The 21,344-nt window shown below is 37.4% G+C and overlaps 1 protein-coding gene across 1 annotated transcript in view; it reads left to right on the forward strand.

Moving 5' to 3' along the window:
• Positions 1–21,344, forward strand: part of CDC14B (cell division cycle 14B) — a 141,496-nt gene that overhangs the window by 12,674 nt on the left and 107,478 nt on the right. Inside the window, exons 5-6 of the mRNA XM_072596885.1 lie at positions 2,221–2,352; positions 6,051–6,156. Of these exons, the coding sequence (XP_072452986.1) occupies positions 2,221–2,352; positions 6,051–6,156 (238 nt within the window). The remainder of the gene's footprint in view (positions 1–2,220; positions 2,353–6,050; positions 6,157–21,344) is intronic.

The raw sequence follows: 21,344 nt of genomic DNA on the forward strand, positions 1-21,344 counted from the left end.
TGGGTTGGAAGAGAGCTACATGTCAGTTTTGTTCCAAGAAAAAAGTTCTGTATGTGAAAAAATTATGTGAAAAAAGTGTGGAGAAAATACTTATTATTTATCAGTTATTAATATTATTCAAACCTAGCTTTATGTGTCTAGAAAAGCATCTAACAAAAAGATTACTACAGAGGTCAGGCTGACTCTCACACTCAGGGAAGATGGATAGCCCCAAATTAGATTAACCTACCAGCTCATATACAGTTCAAACTACTCTTCTGGAGACTACCTACTGCCTCTATGAAGCCAATCAGGCAAATAAATGTACTTTATACCGGTCTGCATTCTCTATAAGGTAACCTCACAAAGACTTGAGGAAGGAGCCACTCCTTCTTTCTGCCTCTCTCTCTGCCAAAAAACCTAATGAATTTCTTTCTAAAACTATTTCAAATGTTAGGGTTCATTCCCATGACTAACAAAAAATAAAAGTAAAATTGAGTCTTTTACATATAATAACCTTTGCAGAACTGTACTCTCAAATCCTAGGCAGTCAAGGACAAAGGAGGGAACAAAGTAAGGGTAATCAAGGGAAAGATGTTAGAAATAGACTAATTTCTAAAAAAGGCCCAGTGATCAGATGTATGGGATAGTGGAATGTCATCCACCTTAGGAGATCTGGGTTCATATTTCACCTCTGCCGCAGTGGCTGTGTGATATTAGACAAGTTATTTCACCGTTGGGCCTCAGTTCTCTTCATCCGTATAATGAGGGGGTTGAACTAGATGATATTGAATGTCATTTCCAGCTCTGGCATTATCTTATTATGATCTTATTATGAACTGAGTAAAAAGCCATAAGCATAAATGGAAAAGCTAAGAAAGAGAGCAGAAGAAAGATACAGAGATAAAAATTTAGAAAGTGAAGGAAGTTTTATTCCATCTGTAGTAGTATGGGAGTAAAGTTAGGGAATCAAATTCACTATAGGAAAAGAAAAAAAGTTAGCAAACAAGTAAAATACAAAAGTACTTGGGAAAGACAGAAGGTACTTGGAGGGAGAGTGAGGTTCAGAGTGGAATAACCCAAGAAGCAGAAAAAAATCATGACCAGTATGGCCAACTGTACAGGATTAGGAGGAGAAAATAAGCTAAATCTGTAATTACTCCCATTATAAACAAAAATCATAATAGGGAAATGGAAAGGAAAGCTAGTAAGATAAGTTGGTACATTTGTGAGATGATATCATGAAGAGCTAAACATTCATTTAAAATGGTTTTTTATGTTGAATTTAAATCTCAAAAATTATGTTCTACTGAGTCCCTTTATTTTTATATAACTATCATTTTTAGATATACAGCCCTCAACCTTACCTTAGAATTGATTATTCCCTTGTAACAGATACAACCAGTATCGTGACCAATTTAATATGTTTCATTATCTGTTCCCTGGGTTTTCATCTCTTCAAAGTCTAATTTCCTTTTAGTGATTTATTCATTTACGTTGTTGTTACCATTATGTATACTGTTCTGCTTACACACATTTCATTCCATGTCAGTTCAGAAAATTTTCCCATGTTTCTATGAATTCCTCATATTCATCACGTCTTATTACACAATAATATTTCATTACATTCCTGGTAACTTGATTCACCCATTCCCCAACTGATGGACACCCACGCTGTTTCAATTCTTTCACTATCACAAAAAGTAATTCTATTAGTATTTTGACACATATTAGATATTAGTATCTGCTTTGAATTTCCTTCAGATACATGCCTAGTATTAGCGATGCTAGATCAAAGAGTATGAAGAGACTAATTACATTTCGTTGTGGTTGTCCCAGTATTTCATCATGTTCAGATCTTCATGACCCCATTTGGAGCTTCCATGGTGAAGATACTGGAATGGTTTACCATTTCCTTCTCCAGATAATGTTTTACAAAAGAGGAGACTGAGGCAAAGAGGGTTAAGTGACTTGCCCAGGGTCACACAGCTGGTTGAATGTCAGAGGCCATATTTGAACTCAGAAAGATGAATCTTCCAGACTCCAGGCCCATCATTCTACCCACTGCTCCACTTAGCTGCCCCAGTTACATTAATATTCAGAATGATTAGACTAGCTCACAGTTCCAACAATACTGTATTGGTGTGCCTATCTTCCCACAGAGAGACTAATGATTTTTTTATCCTAAACCTTATAAAATATGAATTAATATAACCAGAAGATGAATGCTAAACATTTTAGTGCGGAGTCCACACGTGAAATCCAGTCTACTCTCAGGAAGCATTCAAAGCCTGTGGAGAGCAGTGACTGGCCCTGCCTTTGATTTTCAAGGAGATCCAGCTCAGCAAGGTGGAACGCTCATTTTAGGTCCTGGTAAGTCTCAGTTTTAAAAACAAGCAACTTCATTAATTAGATGTCTACTCTTTGTGACTTTTTCTTTGCTGTTATTAAAATCTGGAGGCCGTTCCCAACATAAGCACCATTTCTTCTCCAGCATATTAAATGCTTCCATCTTTCTTGCTTTGCCTGCACATAGTGTTTAATAAATCCAAGGTTGATTGACTGACTAATCTAGGGACTTCATCCTTTAATCCAGTACTTTAGATTTTCAAATGTGTTCATGGCTTTTCTTTCTAATGATAAATTTAATATAATACTCTCAATATTCACAAAGCAAGTAATGTCAGGTCACTGAGATTATAGGGATGAGCAAAAGAGAGAAACTGAAGTAATTCTAATTTAATGATTTGCAGGTATTTCACAAAATATCCTTCAGTTCCACAGAGTTCATAGGATTATAATCCAATTAAATAAACATTTATTATTCACCTACTATGTGCTAGACATTGGTGGTACAAATAAGAAAAAGTCTGTTATCAAGGAGTTTACAATCTAAAGGGGGGAAGTCAGAACATAAAAGGAAGCTGAAAAGAGAGAAGTGGGCACTAGGGGATCCCAGGGTTGGGGGTACGATGTATGATGTCAAAACCAAGCAGAGTTGCTGAACTGGAAAGTTCTGAAACCTCTTTAAAGGAAAGCTTTGGGAAAAGATTTTTGCTCTATCCTTCAGTCCTCAAATCAGAAGGCAGAGGCAACTGAGGGAGTCGAGAAGGTATTGAGTCACAAAAACTGAGGCAATTAGCATGGTGATCAGATTTCATGTTATCGTCTTATCTATAGTGAGGTATGATGTTCCACAGAGTTAAAAGCAAGTAGAACTACTGATGGAAAATGGAGAGTCATCATTGATGTAGAGATAGAAACTTAGAGATCATCTTTTTAAAAAAAATTTAATTTAATTCAACCCCTTCATTGAACAGATGTGGAAACTGAGGCCCAGAGCAGTTCATTAAGCAGCTCACCCAAGGTCACCCAAGCAGTCCAGGTCCTCTGACTTAAAATCCGGTACTCTTTTCACTGAAATAATGAGGACCAATGATTATTTTTCTTTATGATTAAAAGGTTTAGAATTTATCTTACACCTGATAAAACGAAGCATTCATTTATGAAGTGACGTACTAGAAGCAGCTAGCTGGTACAAGGAGTACTGGACCTGAAGTCAGTAAGACCTGAGTTCAGATTTGATTTCAGATGCTCACCAGTTCTGTACTCTTGGACAAGTCACTTAACCTCCCTTAGTCTCAATTTATGCATCTGTAAAATGAACAGGATAATAGTGCCTATCTCTCGGGGTTGTTGTGAGACTAAAATGAGATATAAGTAAAGCACTCTGCAAACTTCAAAGCTCTATATAAATCCTTATTATTATTATTCAGAGCCAGAAAGCAATTCAGCAGCAGAGATGCTGAAACATGTGAGACTTATTATTTGTACTGAGTGAAAAAAGGCCACACAAACTTCACAGCTTTATTCCCAATATTTAAAATAAAAACAAAATTCCCCTATTTTTTTTCTTTACAAAAGGTGCCAAGCAAGCCCTTCCCACTTGTGTAGTTAGACACACAACTTTTTAAGTTACAAATGTTAAAGGAAAGGAAGTACTTTTGAAGGACCTATAATTTTAGTGACATGGAGAATTCTTAAATAAGGAAACTCCCTCTGCCATTGCAAGGTCAGTGCCTTCTCTGAAGGTTGTCTTAGACAAGGGTACTTAACATTTTTGGGGTCCTGGACTTCTTTGGCAAACTAATGAAGCCACTGGATCCCCTCAGAGTACTGTTTTTAATTTCATAAATTAAAATACGTCAGATTACAAAGGAAACAAATAATGTTGAAATACAGTTATCAGAACATTTTTTAAAAAACAGGTTCATAGGCTTCACGTTAAGAACCCTCATCACAGAGAGTTTCTTGGAGAACTCAAAACTTAAGTGACTTGCCCAGGATCACCATCACCATCCTGTGCCAGAAACAGGACTTGAACTCGGACTTTCCTGGCTTTGAGATTATGCTTTCTACTGGCTTTACCAAGCTGCCTCTCTTTTAAAGGAATTCATATTTATAAGTTCATTTAGGATTTTGACCCAAAAAAATGTTATGTCTTTTGGTTCGTTTGTATAAACAACTGGAAGATGGAAAACCCAATCTGTTACATTATACTGGAATAGGGCCAGTAGTCAGGAAGACCTCTCTCTCAGTTCAAATACTTCTCCAGACACCTGTTAGCTGTGCGAAGCTGGGCACGTCCCTTAACCCTATTTGCCTTAGTTCCTCATCTTTAAAATAAGCTGGAGAAGGGAATGTCAGACAGCTCCAGTATCTTAGCCAAGAAAGCACCAAACTGGGTTGCGAAAAGTCAGACGTGGCTGAAAAATGACTGAATTGAATATGTAATTATCCCCATTTTACAGAGCTAATAAGTACCTGAGTCAGGATATGAACTCAGACCTTCCCAAGTCTAGGTACAGTGCTCTATCTACTATGGCACCTACCTGGCTTTAGTACTAATTAGGAGAAACATTATTAAAAATCTAACAACCAACGAAAACTATACTGAGAGAGAACTAATTGCATATGATTATTCACACACTTCCACAACATGACTAAGCATTTTCACTCATCTTTTAAAAGTAGTTATAATAGAGTGATTATAATGGGATAAAGTTATATAAGGCAATCTGATATAAATTCAAATTCTGCCTTTTAGGGCTCTTGTATAATTAATTTAATTCTATGGGAATGAAACATAGAATATAAATTTTTGTTCTGTCAGTTAACTAGCAGGCGTTTATTAATGAGGCACAGTGCTAGGTGCTTAGAATACAAATAGCTGAGATAGTACTTGCCCTCAAGGAACTTACAGTCTACACAGATAAATAATATGGAATACAGTGATTTACAGGATAGGGGAGGAAAAGCTAACAACTTTTAGGGGAATCTGGAAAGGCTTCTTGAAGGAGGTAATTCTTAATGTGGACTTTGAAGGGAGCAAAAGAGTTCCAAGAAAGAGAAATAAGGAGGGAGAGCATTCCAAACATGGAAGACAACCCATGCAAAGCCACTGAGGTAGGAGCTAGGTTGTATTGTGGTTGACTAAAGCTTATACTGCTATGGGTGTAATCGACCCTGAAAGGTAGGATGGAGTCAGATGGTGAAGGATTTTAGGTGCTTAACAAAAGCAGTGCATTTAGGCTTGTGACTATGGAGATCTAGGGGTTTTGTACTTGAAATCTTTCATGCCATGCTTGCAACTTCAATATTCCATTAAATTAGTGTTTTGGAGTGGAACTTTAAAAATGAATGATTTACTCAACTATTTCAGAAGCAAGGATGACTTATACCCCCTCAACATGTGTATGTCACCCCTATATTCTGCCATTCCATCTGGCCAGGGATTGGATTTGATATGCATAATAAAGAATTATAACCGAAGGTTAGAACTCAAGAATCTCTCCCCTGGGATCTTTTAAAGGGTCATCTATCACGCTCACTTAATGGTATTCCTTTGCATTCTTTGTTGCTGTAATGAATATTCTATAATCCAGGTGATTAATTTGCCTCTTTAGAACAATTAATTAAAAATCTAAAAAGCTCCCTTTATTCCACTATTAATAATAAATCTAGAAAATATACTTTATGTCACTAACTCAGTTTTTATTCTTCTGTTCCAGGTAACAACATCCATTTTATACACCTTGATAAGAATAGACTAGATCACAAGCCTATAAACTCTATTTTGCAGCTTGCAGGAGTTCAAAAAGTGAACTTTACAAATAAGTCTTTCATTATTGACATATGATTTAGAGACACACACTTCTCTTTTCAAGACTTTGTCCTGAGGGGGAAAAGTCTCCAAAAGAAAATTATGAGGTGATTAAGAAATGACCTGTCAGATAAATAAAAGAGATACTATTTGTTCTTAATATATTCTAAATGTCACTATGAAATATCAGAAATCTTTATAAGGCATTCTCTTTGTAGCTGCTCATAGCTCACATACTTCCATTCAGTTCACTTAATGCACAGAAAAATGTGTCCAGTGGTCACAGATGGCAGACCACCTGTTCAATCATCTGGTAGAGCCTTCTGCTTGAATATTAGGGGGACTGGATAATAAAATGTTGATTGTTCAACTCAACCTATTAATGGATAAATAGTCACAACAAAAATATGCTCAACTGACAGTTTTGCTATGAATTATTTCATTTTCTTTTTTGCATGTGTTTCTTTCTATAACAACATAGAAGTGTAAATTTTGAAAATTAAGTAATGTATTTAAGATCATAGGCAAGTATATTTTTTAAAAGAGCAATATTTAAAGTTTTTAAAAAATAAAAATGGAAAAATTTCTTATAGTATGTAATAAAGATAATTGATCATAATCATAATGATTACAGAAAGATTATCCTTAAAGAGTTAAGACTTACTGATCAGCAGAGATTACGCAAAGAAGTTATGGAAAATGTGCAACACTGAAGGATACAAAAATTTAGCCATCGACTAGATAGAGCACAATCAGTAGGGTACATATACACCAGAAACTCACTGTTCTTTAGAACCTAATAGAAAATAAATCCCCAATGAATACAGATCCCCAAAGTATTTTTGAGAATTCAGTAGGCAAACTACACTGAAATCATTACAGAGAGAACTGTTTCCCACAAAAACCCAGATGTAATATTTCATTTTTAAATAAACTTCCTCATACAAAATACTCTTTGCCTCTCAACTACTTGAGATGGAAAATTTCAAATATATAGAGGTAACTAAAACCATATGGGAATAAGATAAAAGTATTATATGTCATCCATATCCTCCTGCCTATGAAGGTACTTTCCAGAAAGTAAACAGAAGATGTGCCAATAGCTCAATGTTCTAATTCTGTTTTTTTAAAAGCAATAATTTTAGTTCACAAAACATGTCTACTACAGCAGCCACCCAGGCTAGTGACTTCCTTAATTGTCCTTTACCTTCCCCTTCATAGTCTTCCTTGGGTTCATTGCAACAAACTGCATGTCTCAGTAGAGTAATGAGATTTCCAGGCTTTGATTCCACTCCCATCTTAGCTGTTCAAATGGGCAAGTCATTTAAACCCTATTTGCCTCAGTTTCCCCATCTGTAAAATGAGCTGGAGAAGGAAATGACAATCCACTTCAGTATCTTTGCCAAGAAAATTCCAAATGGGTCACAAAGAGTCAGATGTGACTGAAAAATGACTAAGCAACAACAAAAAATATGGTGGTATTCTTTTATTATATGCTTTTATATATATAATAAAAGAATGATATAGGGTATTTTTTTATTATATAATAAAATTTTATGTACACACATATATACATAGATATACATACACATGTGTATGTGTATATATCTATGTACACACACACATATATGTATGAAAGCATGATACCAGGATAGTAATGTCCTCAGACCATTTCTGAACTCTATCAAAAAAGATGAGAATGAGATGACAATAAAAAAAAATAACATGGTCATATATGGTTAGATATTGGTTGTCTTCCACTTCAAAGGTGAATTCATTTGTAGCTATAACTAAGAACCTTGATTCTCCAGGCAAACCCAAAAGGTGCCCTCAGATTAACTTTTTTAAGAAAAATACTTTTGTTGGAAGGAGGCGAGAAAGCTCCTTGGAATACCTCAAAACTCAGGACAGAATACCTCATGGATTCTTCCCCTCATGAACAGAGACTTGTAGTGAGTAAAAATGATGCTGAGATGTAGTTTTCTCCAGGGCAAAATACCATTTTAGTGACTGATGCATTAAAATGGGTCACACTGGGACCTCACCAGCAAACCAGGGACCTGAGCATATCAATTTATTAGTTAGGCTAGCAGTAACAGAAATTGAACCAGTGACTTTCTGTTGATGTCCAAAGACCCAGAGTGAGGGTTGACAGGTTCTTTTAAAAACCTAAGAACGCCCTCCTTCTGATTGAACTGAGAGTACATTATTTGGTTCTTCCCTGGTCTTTAAAGGCAAGGCAGTCCCAGTTGGTAGACAGTTTAACGTGGAGGTGGGTTAAGAATTCTTAGCTCCTCCCTATTACTTCATTGTTGGGGGGGGGGGAAGGGAGGAGGGCAGGACTAATCTTGAGGTCATAGGATTAGTCTGTAGCACTGGAAAGTGGGCTGGCATTAAGATATGGCTGATTATTCCCCTCTCTGACACTAAAGAAATGCTAGCTTTCTGACACCCAACTGCTTCTAGCTAGCAATCTTGGCTAGGTAAACAAAAGCTATCTCAATCAGGTTTCCCCTGATTTGGTCTCCCCCTTATAGGTCAAGTCACCCCTAATTTTGAAACCGGAAAAGCAAGGACAAGAGACTTGTCTCCTAGGAAGAGTCTACCACAAGCTAGTTTTTTGTTTATGGGGTAAAGAGAGGCCAGGGTCCCACTTGGGAGGGGCCCAGCCCAAGCTGATTAACTAGGGAAGCCTTGGGGGCTAGGAGTGATCACTTTACTAGATCATGCCCTTCAGAAATTACCTGGTGAATTTACTATGAAAAAAGTGAGGTTTGATCAAATAGGGAAAAGGATGGATTTCAGATTAATATGATATAGCATTATATTAATTTTCTTCAGACCCCAGGACAAAGGAAGTTGCTTCTGGAGCATCCTACATCTAAGGGAAAGGAGCTTGGTAAGGCCAGGCTAGAGCAGAGTTTGCTTTAGTTGTGGTAGAGTCTTTGAATTCTTACCGTGACCAAGTTGGGGTCATGTGCTGGCCTTCACATCCATTGCAGCTTCAGTGCAAATCCCTGAATCATGTACACATAAGGCTCTTTGGCCTGTGTTTCATGACAGGTTGAGTAACTTACATCACACTGATCTCAGGCAGGGGATGCATCAAGGATGGACTACCCTAGTTGGTTATAGGTATGCCAGAGAAGGGACAGTCTCCCTCTTATGCTTCAGTACTACACCAATGACTCTCAGATCCTCCAACTCCAGCAAGGGGATCACAGCAACTCTCACCTCCCTCTGCCCTGGGACATGACCATAAGTGTCCTGGTGATTTGTGGCAGATATCAGAGGCTCAGGAGAATAGTGCAATAGTTAAACTGGGGATCAGTTAAGGGAGTGGATGGATATGTATGGGTCAATGGCATAATTATATAGCACTTTCATATTTGTAAAGCTCTTTACAACCTTGAGAGTTAGGTGCTATCCTTATCCCCATTTTTATAAATAAGGAAACTGAGGCACAGAGAAACCTTTTTTTTCCAGTAACTTATTCAGAGTTACATAACCAATAAATATCTAAGGTAAGAAAGAGTCAAGTCCTCAACCCCAAGCCTAGTCTTCTCCATCTACTATATTCTCTAACTGGTTAAAGTGGAAAGGCAAAAAAGCATGATCTCCAGTAGTTTCCCATTTTAACCAGTTCTTGTTAGTTAGGCACTCCCTTAGTAATACATGCTGTAGGAGTAAAATTCTGTCAATATCCTCTGAATTTTAAATGCCCTAGGACAAAGCCTCTGGTATCACTGCCTTTGTTAACCAAACATTTTGTTTAACAGTATTTTGTTGCAAAAAAACCAAAAAACTATGAGTCTTTATGTACAGATAAGATCTCTGGATCAAGGGTATGAATAACTTAGTAACTCTGTATAATTCCAAATGGCTTTCCAGAATAACTGAACCAATTATCATATCTTTTTTCTCTTCCCAGAATGTTTTCTATCCTTTAGCATCTCTACACATCCCAGGATTGTTTTAATTTGCATCTCTTTAATTGTTAATTATTTTAAAATATTTTTTCAGTTAATGATTGTGTTTCTTTTTTTTGAAAACTTTCTTCTCTTTTGACCATTTTATTGGGAAATGGTTCTTAAGGGTGCAGATGTATGACAATTACTTCTAGATTCTGGATAAGAGACTATTTTTGAGATATTTCATGCAAAGATATTTCTCACTCTGTATCTTTTTTTCTTTTTGCATCGTTGGTTTTATGTAAAAGTCATTTGAACAAAATTGTCTATTTTGGTTTTTATAATTTCTCCCATCCTCTATTTGATTACAAATTATTTCCCTATCCATTGTGATATATCTTTTCCCTTCTCTGCTATATTTTTGTGGTTTGATTTTTTAATAACTGGAACATTTATCTATATGGAAATTGTAGATGTATGACATGAAGTACTAGAGTAAACCTCTCAGCCTATCTTTCAGACTTATTTTGAGTTTTCTCAGTAGTTCTTGACAGATAGTGTTTTCCCCAATAGTTTATGTCTCCAGTTTTCTTTGATACTAGACATCTGTATACATTTGTTTCTAGGTCTTGAATGCCAATTACTTTCCATTAATCCACTTTTCTATTTTATCCAATATTCAGTGATTTTGATAATTTAATAATTCCTTTGCAAAATAGCTTTAAATAGTGGTAGCACAAAGCCCCTCTCCTTACTTGTTTTTTTCCATTATTTCCATTGATAGTTTTGGCATTTTGTTTCTCCAAATGAATGTTATTTTGTATAATTCTATAAAATATTCCCTGGATAATTTGATTGCTAAAGCACTATGACTTCAGGGGCAATTGCTTTGTCTCCTCAAGACCTCTTCACATATAATGTTGCCACTTTTTGTCTTCATTCTAATTTTTTTTGTTGCATCTCTGTATTTTGAGTCTTATCTCTTCCATTCTCTGCTCTAGGGTTTCTACTGCTTCAGTAAAAAAGTTCCAACTTCTGTTTTATACCATGGATTCACTTTTCAAATTTTTTAGAATTCCAATTTTGCTTCCTTTCATTTTCTCATTAAGTTTTTTGGCGACTGTGAGGGTTCCATTGTCTTTTCAGGGATTCCAGTTGTAATAATGATAGTATTTGCTAATAAAGATTTTCCCTTGCATTCTTTTACTCATTGTATTTATTGATTTTAGGGGACCTTTTGTAGCTTATTCATTTTTCCTGTTGACTTTCCTGTGAACACCTCCCTCTTTTTCCTTTCCTTTTGTTGTCAATTACTTTTACTTTGTTACATTTCTTACTGATCTGAGGTAATGAAGAGAGAGCTGATCTTAACCACAAGCTCTTACCCAGCCACCTTGCCACTGCTTTTGTGAATTGTCATTTAAAAATGAGAATGTCACTATAATTGTTTTATTTATAAACGACAGTTTTAATTAAGGGCAACACTGTGTAGCTCGAAATTCTATGTGCATTTTATTCTTGAAAATGCTGGCTTTTATTTTGTAGATGGTTGAACTTATCTATGAAGACACAAGTATACAATAATCCATTTCTCTAAGACTTGCAAATAGCCCTTACTTTGATTTGGTGAAGTACAATTGCAATGTGCAGTGTCATAGAACAATTGCCTACTTATTGTCTAAAAGCAAAGGTATTGTAAGCTGTAAAGCTTATTTACTAACAGTGTTTAAAATTTGAAATTTAATTCAGATCTTATTGTTTAAAGCAATTATTTCCCCTCTCAACTTGTGAGACAAACTACACGGAGATTTCTATTCACTCCTAGGTTTTATAATAGCTGTATTATAGTTGCTTTTAGAATTACAATGACCTGAATAGAAGATGGAACATTGTAGATAGCATACTATTGATTTACCTTTATAGGCAGAAAGGGGAAAAAGGTATTTACACCTTCTATTTAAAGATAGCAACTGGAATTTATGGAAGTGATTGTTGAAAACTGAAAACAAATAAATTAATGAATTTGGAAAAAAAAAAGATAGCAACCCATATCTTTTTTTAAGGGACAACCCTACTGTGGAACTTCATGTAGATGAAACTGTTTTTAGTCAATGTACATTTATTCAGCACCTACTAAGTGTGAGGTACTAGGCCAGGCACTATAAGAAAAACAAGTATGAAACATAGTCCCTGCTTTTACATGACTTTTTGTCTAGTTGAAGAATAAAAGCTCTATATAAGGATTCACAAGGTGTTGGTCAAATCTAAAGTATGAAAGTAATGAGGCGCATGTATAATATATACGTGTGTGTTCATCCTTCATTCCCGAAGAAGGCCATGCCATCAGAGAAATAATGACATGACTTGCACTTGACTTTGTTTTGAGTGAGGGAGGGCTGTGCAGGTCACCAGCCTCACTTCTCCTCCAGAGCCATCTGGATCCAGTGACCAGATATTCATCAGGATGACTGGAGATGACCCAGGATGAGGCAATTGGGGTTAAGTGACTTGCCTAAGGTCACACAGCTAGTGAGTGTCCAGTGTCTGAGGTGAGATTTGAACCTCCTGACTCCTGCAACGGTGCTGTATCCACTGCACCACCTAGCTGCCCCCAACATATATATATACACGTATATATGTCTGTGTGTGTGTGTGTGTATGCAGGCATGTATATACATACTGTTAATATTTAATATAAATTTTAGACTTTAATAAGGGCCAAAGTTTGAATTAAGAAGAGTCTGGACCTAATAGTCTCCTTTGTTTAGAGGAAAAACACAGATACCTTGGGTTGTAACTTCAGCTTTTGTCAAACTCTGTTAAGATAACAAATTCAAAGGCCTGTTTAGGACAGGATGTCTGTTATCTGGGTGATGGGACCTTTTCCTTATCTTAAATCACAGAGATATGCTACAGAATGAAGATGCCCATAGTTTGGGATCATAAAACCCAACTGACGCCACTTTTGTTTACAATGTGTCTATCTAAGAGAATTCCTTTCTCATGGCAAAATGTACTTAAGACAGTCGATTTCTGTACTAAGTCAGCCAGTTCTGATCCTGGCTCCATAGTGCTATGTAACCGTTTTCTATATGGGGAATTGATTAATTAATTAAATCATAAAATGTCTGCATTTAGCCTGTTGCCTTTTTTTGTAACCAAGTTTTCAGGTCAACAATACATACATACATACATATATGGCAAAGGCAACTCACATCTCCCGGTGCTACAAAACCTAGAAATCCCTTCCCTCTCCATAGAATCCTCATACACACTTCCTGCATCCTGCAGCTCAGCATCTCTGCTGACAGTGGGCAGCCCATCCATGCTTACAGGGTCTTCCCCAGAGCCAGCTTTGTTCTCTGCTGCTAGAGGTCCCATTCTTCAGTCCTGCTTTCCTTCCCTGGATGTCTATCTCTCTGTGGCAGCATCTGGAACATCTACCTCTATTCACTGCTAGATTCAGTATCTCCTACTGGTTTGGTAGCTCCCCTTCAAAGAGGTATGGTTCATGACCCATGTTTCTGTTCTCTCCCACACTCAAACTCGAACTACTAGATGGCTCGCTTTTTTATATAACATGACAAATTTAGTCAATTGCTCTATTTCCTATGTAGTGTCAGTTCCCTTCATCTGGTGGCCAAAGCCCTATAGTACTCTCAAGTTTGCAAAGGAACTTCTTTATGCATTTATTGTGGAGTTGTAGGAAAACTCAATATATCTTTTACACTTCATCTTCACACCTGGTAATTATATTCTGGACTTTCTATGGCTTTATCAGCAAAGGTAGGGGAGTTACCCTTCCCTACACTGATTACAATAATAGTTAATGGTTCAACTCCTGGGAGCCTTACCGACTTCTTTCTTTTTCTTTTTTCATACTTTTGGAGAAGGCAGAGGAAGTGAGAGCAATAAAGTATTTAAAAATTAGAAAATGGCAATATAGTAGTACAGGGCAGCTAGGTGGTACAGCAGATGGAGCGCCTGGCTTGGAGACAACAAGACTGCGGTTCAGATCTGGCCTCAGATATTTACTACCTGTCTAAGTCTGGACAAGTCATTTAATCCTGTTTTGCCTCAGTTTCCTCATCTATAAAATGAGCTCGAGAAGGGAATGGCAAACCACTCCAGTTGCGTTTGTCCATTGTTCTCAAAGATGACCATGACATCAAGATGATGACTTGCAGTTGACTTTGATTTGGGTGAGGGAGGGTTGTGCAAGGTCACCAACCTCATTTCTTCTCCTGAGCCATCTACGTCCAGTGGGCTGATATTCATCAGGATGACTGGAGATGCCCCAGGATGCAATGTGAGACCAGGCTAAGGTCTTATCACATTCTCACTTTGAGTGAGATACACTTATTCAGTGAATAGGTGTCTTTAAGTTACTCAAGGGATGGCCCCCTTAATCAAAAGAAAAAAAAATCAACCTGGAAGGGGAAGACCCTCGGGATTCCTGGGTAAAAGAGAAACAATTACTATTTAGCTATCATATTCACTCTGTGCTAGGTGGGTGGGGACTTATTGTTCAGTCTGTGAGATCCAGAGTGAATTGAGTTTAAGGCTTGATCTTTGAGCAAGAAATGTAGCTAGTAAACCCAGAAGAAAAAAAGGCAGCTTTTAGCCATGGAGTATTCCTTCCCCTGGCTAGAACACCAGAGGGGAGGGGAGGGGAGAAGAGGGGAGAGAAGAGATTGTTTCTCTTTCACCTGGGAACCCTGAGGGTCTTTCCCTGCCAGTTTGATTTTTTTTTTTTTGATTAAAAGGGCCATCCCTTGAGTAGCTACTTAAAGAAGCCTATTCATTGAATAGGTGCATCTCACTCAAAGTGAAAATGTGATAAGACCTTAGCCTGAAACGGCCAGGGTCTCACACTGAATCCTGGACCATCTCCAGTCATCCCGATGATTATCAGGCCACTGTACCCAGATGACTCAGGAGAAGAAACTGAGATAGGTGACCTTGCACAGCCCTCCCTCACTCAAATCAAAGTCAGCTTCAAGTCATGTCATCATCTTGATGTCATGGTTGTCTTTGAAAACAACAGTAGTAGAAGATGACATTTCCCAGAATTCTATGGGTCAAAAGCTTAGTTGATAGGTACCAAGCAAGAGACTGCTGAAAGGTTGGAGGAAAGTGGGAGTGAAAAAAGCATCAGTGTACTTGGATCCCATCACTAGGGATACTGAAAATACTTGGGATGATGAGGAAGCTTTATCATCTACAAGAGTTGGTGATCTGAGCATTGATGCCAACATGGAATCCATTGAAATTTCTAGCCATCCTCTCAAGTTGACCCCCACTCCAGCTGCAGAGTAATTCCCCAAGCATCCCCTTTTGTGTTTGTATGTTTTTGGAGGGGGTAGAGATCTGACTTACTCTGGGGAAAGTAAGGCAATTCTAACTGGGAATTCAAGCTGTGATTACTTTCTTTTGCTTTACTGTTCAGTTCTGTAATTAGTAAATGTTATGATTTTTCAATGACATTGGGAGCCTAGGCTTGCCAGAAGATGAGTCAACTAAATATCTTAGTAGCAAGCTAACTAAATGAGTTCCCTGGTGCTTTTAAATCTAGGTAGACCAAAGTAGATATTAATTACTGAGAACTTCCATGATTGAGTTGGATCTGACACCCAGATTATATCACGCCTGACAGTTTACAAAACCCTTTTCTCACAGTAACCCTTAGAGATAAATTTGATCGATTTAATTGAATTCAAGTAATAGCATCTTCTCCAATTTATGCATAAAATCATAGCACGGAAGGATGAAGAAAATTTCTTCATGTCACATGACTAGAAAGTGGTGAAACCAGGACCAGAATTCAGGTCTTTTAAATTACTGATCCAGGTCCAGTGATCTTATGCATTTCCAATACATCCCAAAGAACTTGAGAAAAGTTAGAAGATTGTTGCAATGGAGTAGATGTAATATGATGGGGTCTAGGTAAGTAACAATAGAAGGAGACAAGGAGAGATAAAAGTGAAAATAAAATATTGCAAACAGAATTGACAGGACTTGGTGACTAATTGGATGCAAAGGTCAAGGGGGGACAAGTCAAAAATGGCTCCATGGTTTCTAACCTGGTTGACTAGGAGAATAAGGGTACCACCGAGAGAAATGATAAAACCACAGAATCACAGAAAATCAGAGTTTGCTGTTAATTTCAGAGACCATCTAATCTGATCCCCAATGAGTGGTCATCCATTCATTAATTATAGGAAACACATCACCTTCTGAGACAGCACATTTCACTTCGTCTGCTTTCAACAGTTATAAAGTTTGTCCTTACATCCAACCTAAATATTCTTCTGCAGCTTCTACTCATTGCTATGAGTTCTGTCCTCTGAGGCAAAGTGCAAATCTAATCACTCTTTTACCTAACAAGCCCCTCAAATACTTGAATACATCTGTCATGTCAAAGTTTTCCCCTCTCCAGATTAAACATTCCAACAGCTTTAAATAATTCTCATTTACCGTGGCCTATTTTCTTCTTGAATCCTGGACACTCTTCACTTGAAGGCAGCATCTTGTCAATGTCCTTAGTAAAACACAGCCCCCAAAACATCACATGATACTCCAGATGGGATTTCACAAAGGCAAAATAAAATGAGTGTTACTCAATCCAAAGGGCTACTCAGTTTTGGGGTGAAGAAATGAAGGGTTTGGTTTTAAGTATGTTGAGTTCAAAGTGATGGCAGTACATCAAAGGGAAAATATCCATCAATCACTAGAGATGTGGATCTATAAAGGTCAGGTCTGGAGACTGAGATTTGTAAGCTTCCCAGATAGAGGTAATAAATAAAATTGTGAGAGTAAATGAGCTTTCTTAGAAAGAAAACCAGAGTGCCAAGGACCGATCTTTGGCCTATATCCACCGTTTAGAGGATGGGACGAGGAAGAGGAGCAGGCCAAAATGGAAAAAAGAAAAAGCAAAAAAGCAGCAAGGGAGAGAGAAAGAAAACCATAATGGTGTCTTTTCATACTCTAGTAACCCAATGAGGTGCAGTCAAGGATAGAACCACTTTTTTTAAAATCAAAATTTTATTGTAGTGAATAGATTACTTTAGAGAGAACAGTTATTGTTTACTTCCCTCTTCTACCTTCATTTCTATAATATTGCTTCTATTACTGCAACATCTCCTAAAGTCATCCCTGCTCTTTATTCTTACAAATTTATGGCATATAACCTCAAATGGGTTCAGGCTATGATTACCAATCTCCTTCCTTATATCATTTCTCACAGGCCCTTTTCTTTCTCCTCTTGCCAAAACCATTTCCCAGCACTTCACACTTAATATCAACTGTCCTAACCAGATTGAAGAGGGCTTTAATTTTTTTTTTTTTTTTTTTGGAGGCAATCAAGATTAGGTGACTTGCTTGGGGCCACATCTCTAGTATCTGAGGCCAGATTTAAACTCAGGTCCTCGTGACTTCAGGGCTGTTCCTCTATCTGCTATACCACCTAGTTGCCCCCATAGAGGGATTTAAATGTCAGCTTGAATTGTCAGGAACAGCTAAATGATACTGGACCTGGAGTCAGGAAGACCTGAGTTCAAATGTGGCTTCAGATAATCACTATGTGATGTCAGGAAATTAACTCAATCTGCTTCAGTTTTCTATAAAATGGGGATAATAACAACCCCTACTTCACAGGATTGTTCTAAGGATCAAATGAGATAATATTTGTAAAGCATTTTGTAAACCTTAAAGCAATCTATAAATGTTAGCTATTTTTATTGAGGAATTTTCCTTTTATCCTAGAGGCAATAGGGAGCTACTGAAGATTTCTGAGAAGGCAACTGACATGGTCAAACTTGTTTTCTCTTTTATCTGTAAACTCCTTGCAGGTATTGAAAATGTCATATATATGGTATAGTAGAAAGTAGAAAGAGTCATAGATTTGAAGTTAGAGATCCTGAGTTCAAATTGCAGCTTAACCACTGACTACAAGTCCTACATTAGGCAACTAACTTTGCCTCTCTAAGGATCCATAGAAGAATGTGGGCTTTGTTGGTGGGGGTGGTAGGAGGTGGTAAACAAAATACTGATATTACTACATATTTTTAAGCACAAAAAAATGAATGCTGACCAATTGCTCTAGATTTTAAAATCAGCCAGTTCCCCAAGTAACCCAGACATGGACAAATCTGAAATGCTGCCTGGGTAACTTGAAACTGAAAACTCACTTCTCTTGGTCAGTTATTTCTTCTTATGTTATTGTCATAGTTATATTGTAATATGCAACATTTTCATAGAATGTATTATTATTATAATTGTTCATTATCCTAATAAAAAAAGTTGCCCTCTCTGTGATGGCTGATTGGTTGATTTAAGAAAAATGGATGCAACTGGAAGTGAGTTCAATATTTGTCACTCCCTGTGCTTGTTACAACCTACATTTATTTAAAAAGAGAATACTTTCATATTTCTTCCCCAAAACACAGAGTTGCAGCATCTCAGAGCTGAAATGAACCCCAGAGGCCATGCAGTCCAACCATTATTGGATATGAATCTCCTTTATAACAGATGAAGTGGATTGAGTCAGGAGACCTGAGTTCAAAACCAACTTCATACACTTACTAGCTGCGTGGCTCTGGGCAAGTCACTTAACTAATGTCTCAGGTTCCTCAACTGCAAAATGGGAAGAATGATAGCACCTACTTCCTAGGGTTGTTCTGAGGATCAAGTACTTGTAAAGCATTTAACACAGAGCCCATCCCATAGTAGGTGCTTAACAAATCCTTGTTTTCTTCCTCTCTTCCTCTACAACATACCTGACAAGTGGTCATTCATTCTTTGCTTGGGGCTTCACTAGATTGTAATCATGCCTGAAATTTTCTTCCTCTTCCTCTCCATCTCCTGACTTCCCTGGTTGCCTTCAAGTCCCAACTAAAATTCTACCTTCTAAAAGTTTCCTAATCTCACTTAATACTAGTGCCTTCCTTCTACTGATTATCTCCAGTTTATTTTGAAGGAAGTCTTGGAGTCAAGAGATGGAGCATGTGATATGTGAGAAACAGCACTAAATCTCAGAATACGTGAGAGTGAGTTAGGTGTAAGAAGACTGGAAAGGTAGGAGGGGACAGAAAATACAAGTGAATGAGCTCTCCCATTGAGAGCAGGGTATCTCAGTTTAACTAGGAGAGAGTCTCTGCCATCCCTCCAAAAAAAAATTTCCTGAAGTCTCTAGGGAGGCAAGATGGAAATCAGAGAAAGGTGAGGAACCAGCCCTCCCCTATATGCCGGCCAGTGAATAGTTTACTGAACTTATAATCAAGAAAATCTTTGTTCAAATCCTGCCTCTCATACTTTCCAGCTACGTACACCTAGTCCATATTCACTGAGAACACTAGGAAACAAAAATCAGAACCAGGAGAGCTTTAAGTATCCTAAAGGTGGCAGACTTCTCTCTCAAGAGGCAATCGAGTACACATCAAAATCCTAACTCCAGGAATAAATCCACCAGATAGGGATGCTGAACTAGATTAAGAAAAAAAAAGTCTGAATCTCAAGGATTTCCATTTTTATTGATGCTATTTTAGCAGCTAGTTTCATATGAGACATTTAATTACACATTATTTAAATGTGTGTGCCTTAGAATGATTGGTTAAGCTAGAATAATACATTTTAATACAATTCCATTAAAGAGGGGAGAATGTCTTTTCTACACTAATCAGTCATACTCTCTTGCAAGAGAGTAGTAGACATACTACCGAATTTGTCAATTCAAGAGAGTTCAAACCACAATTCAGCAAGCAGACAACTCTAGAGATACATGGAAAAAGAGAATCAGTCACTTGAGGAAGAAAGCAGTTTGAAGGAGTAGATCACTTATTAGCAAAGAAAAAAGCTAGCTATGGAGAGGAGCATGAGTAGAAGTGTTCTACCCAAGGGAAGCTGCAAAGGATTTCCAGACACTATAGCACCAAGAATTATGAGTCACCTTTTCTATACACATGTATATGTGCCTCACATTATACTCAAAGTTGGAGAGTTCTTTCCATGGACGCTGTGTATATTTGTGGGAAAATGTACCTCAGGGTAATGGGAGGAATATTTTTTAACTACCTATTCTTAATTATGCCATTTGAGGAAATGCTTTTGTTAACAGCAGATTGAGTCCATTGGCCTACTTCATAGGATATCCACTGGTGGGGCCCATGAGTCAAAGGGCTCAAAGTGCAGAATATAGACAGACCCAAAGGGCTACCCCTATAATCCAATGTAGTTGGCATCCTTCTGGAGATTCAACCCTTAAGAGTGTGTAGATTAGGAAAGTATTCCAAAAAAGTAATGTTATATCTCGATGGATGGAGGGAAGGGGGGAGGGCTCATCAATGCCTTCTCATCCTGTGTGACTCTTTATTTATGTCCTTGAATAAGGCCTTTATATAAGATATATCTGATGTTTGGTCGTGTGCTCCTTGAGGGTAGAGACCATCTTATTTTTGCTTTTTTATGCCTAGTGCTTAGCATAATGCCTGGTATGCTGTAGATACTCACTATACTTATCAATTGATTGATTTTTAACATTAGGTAGATGCCAGTGCAATACTGGCTATATATTTCTTATTGTTCACTCTCACTACATGACAAGTCTGTCTCTTTTCCAGTCATATACTTTCTGAACAGCATCTTTTCTTCCATGTGATTAAGCTAAAACAATGCATAAAGTATTTAAAATACTAACAAAGCTGTTCTTTCTTTTTGGTTAAATTATAATCCTCTGCAAATTTATAGCATTCAGCAATTGATTATCATTTTTATGGGAAATTTGGACCATTTCTCTTCTACCATATGACCATTGCTCATTTGAACTTGCCTTAGTAATGATAACTCCCATTTATCAATGTAAAAGGGCAAATCCTTTAGGATTTACCCAAGTGCTTTATCTTAATAAGCTTTTCTCACAATAATCCTGTGAGGTAGGCTAAGTACATATTGTTTCATTATTTTCCTATGAAAAGACCAAAGACCAGAGAGTGTAGGTGACTTATCCAAGGAGTGAAGCCTTAAATACAAGTCCTCTGACTTCAAAATCAGTGTTCTTGTCATCATAACACACAACCTCAGAAAATGGAAAAAGGAAATAAGTGCCTTGTGTACTTACTCCAAAACCCACTGAGTGGCAGCCATGTACCATTTGTTCCAGGATACAGCTTCTTCCCCACTTCTTTGCCTACCCCAAGATCAGGGAGGTACATGCCACAGGAATCCAGTTTTACTCTTCTCGTTAGATTTCTGTCCACTGGGAATCTGCTTCTCCAAACTAATAAAGATGTCCTGTA

The sequence above is a fragment of the Notamacropus eugenii genome, chromosome 3, assembly GCF_028372415.1.
Source record: "Notamacropus eugenii isolate mMacEug1 chromosome 3, mMacEug1.pri_v2, whole genome shotgun sequence".
NCBI classification, from domain to species: Eukaryota; Metazoa; Chordata; class Mammalia; order Diprotodontia; family Macropodidae; genus Notamacropus; species Notamacropus eugenii.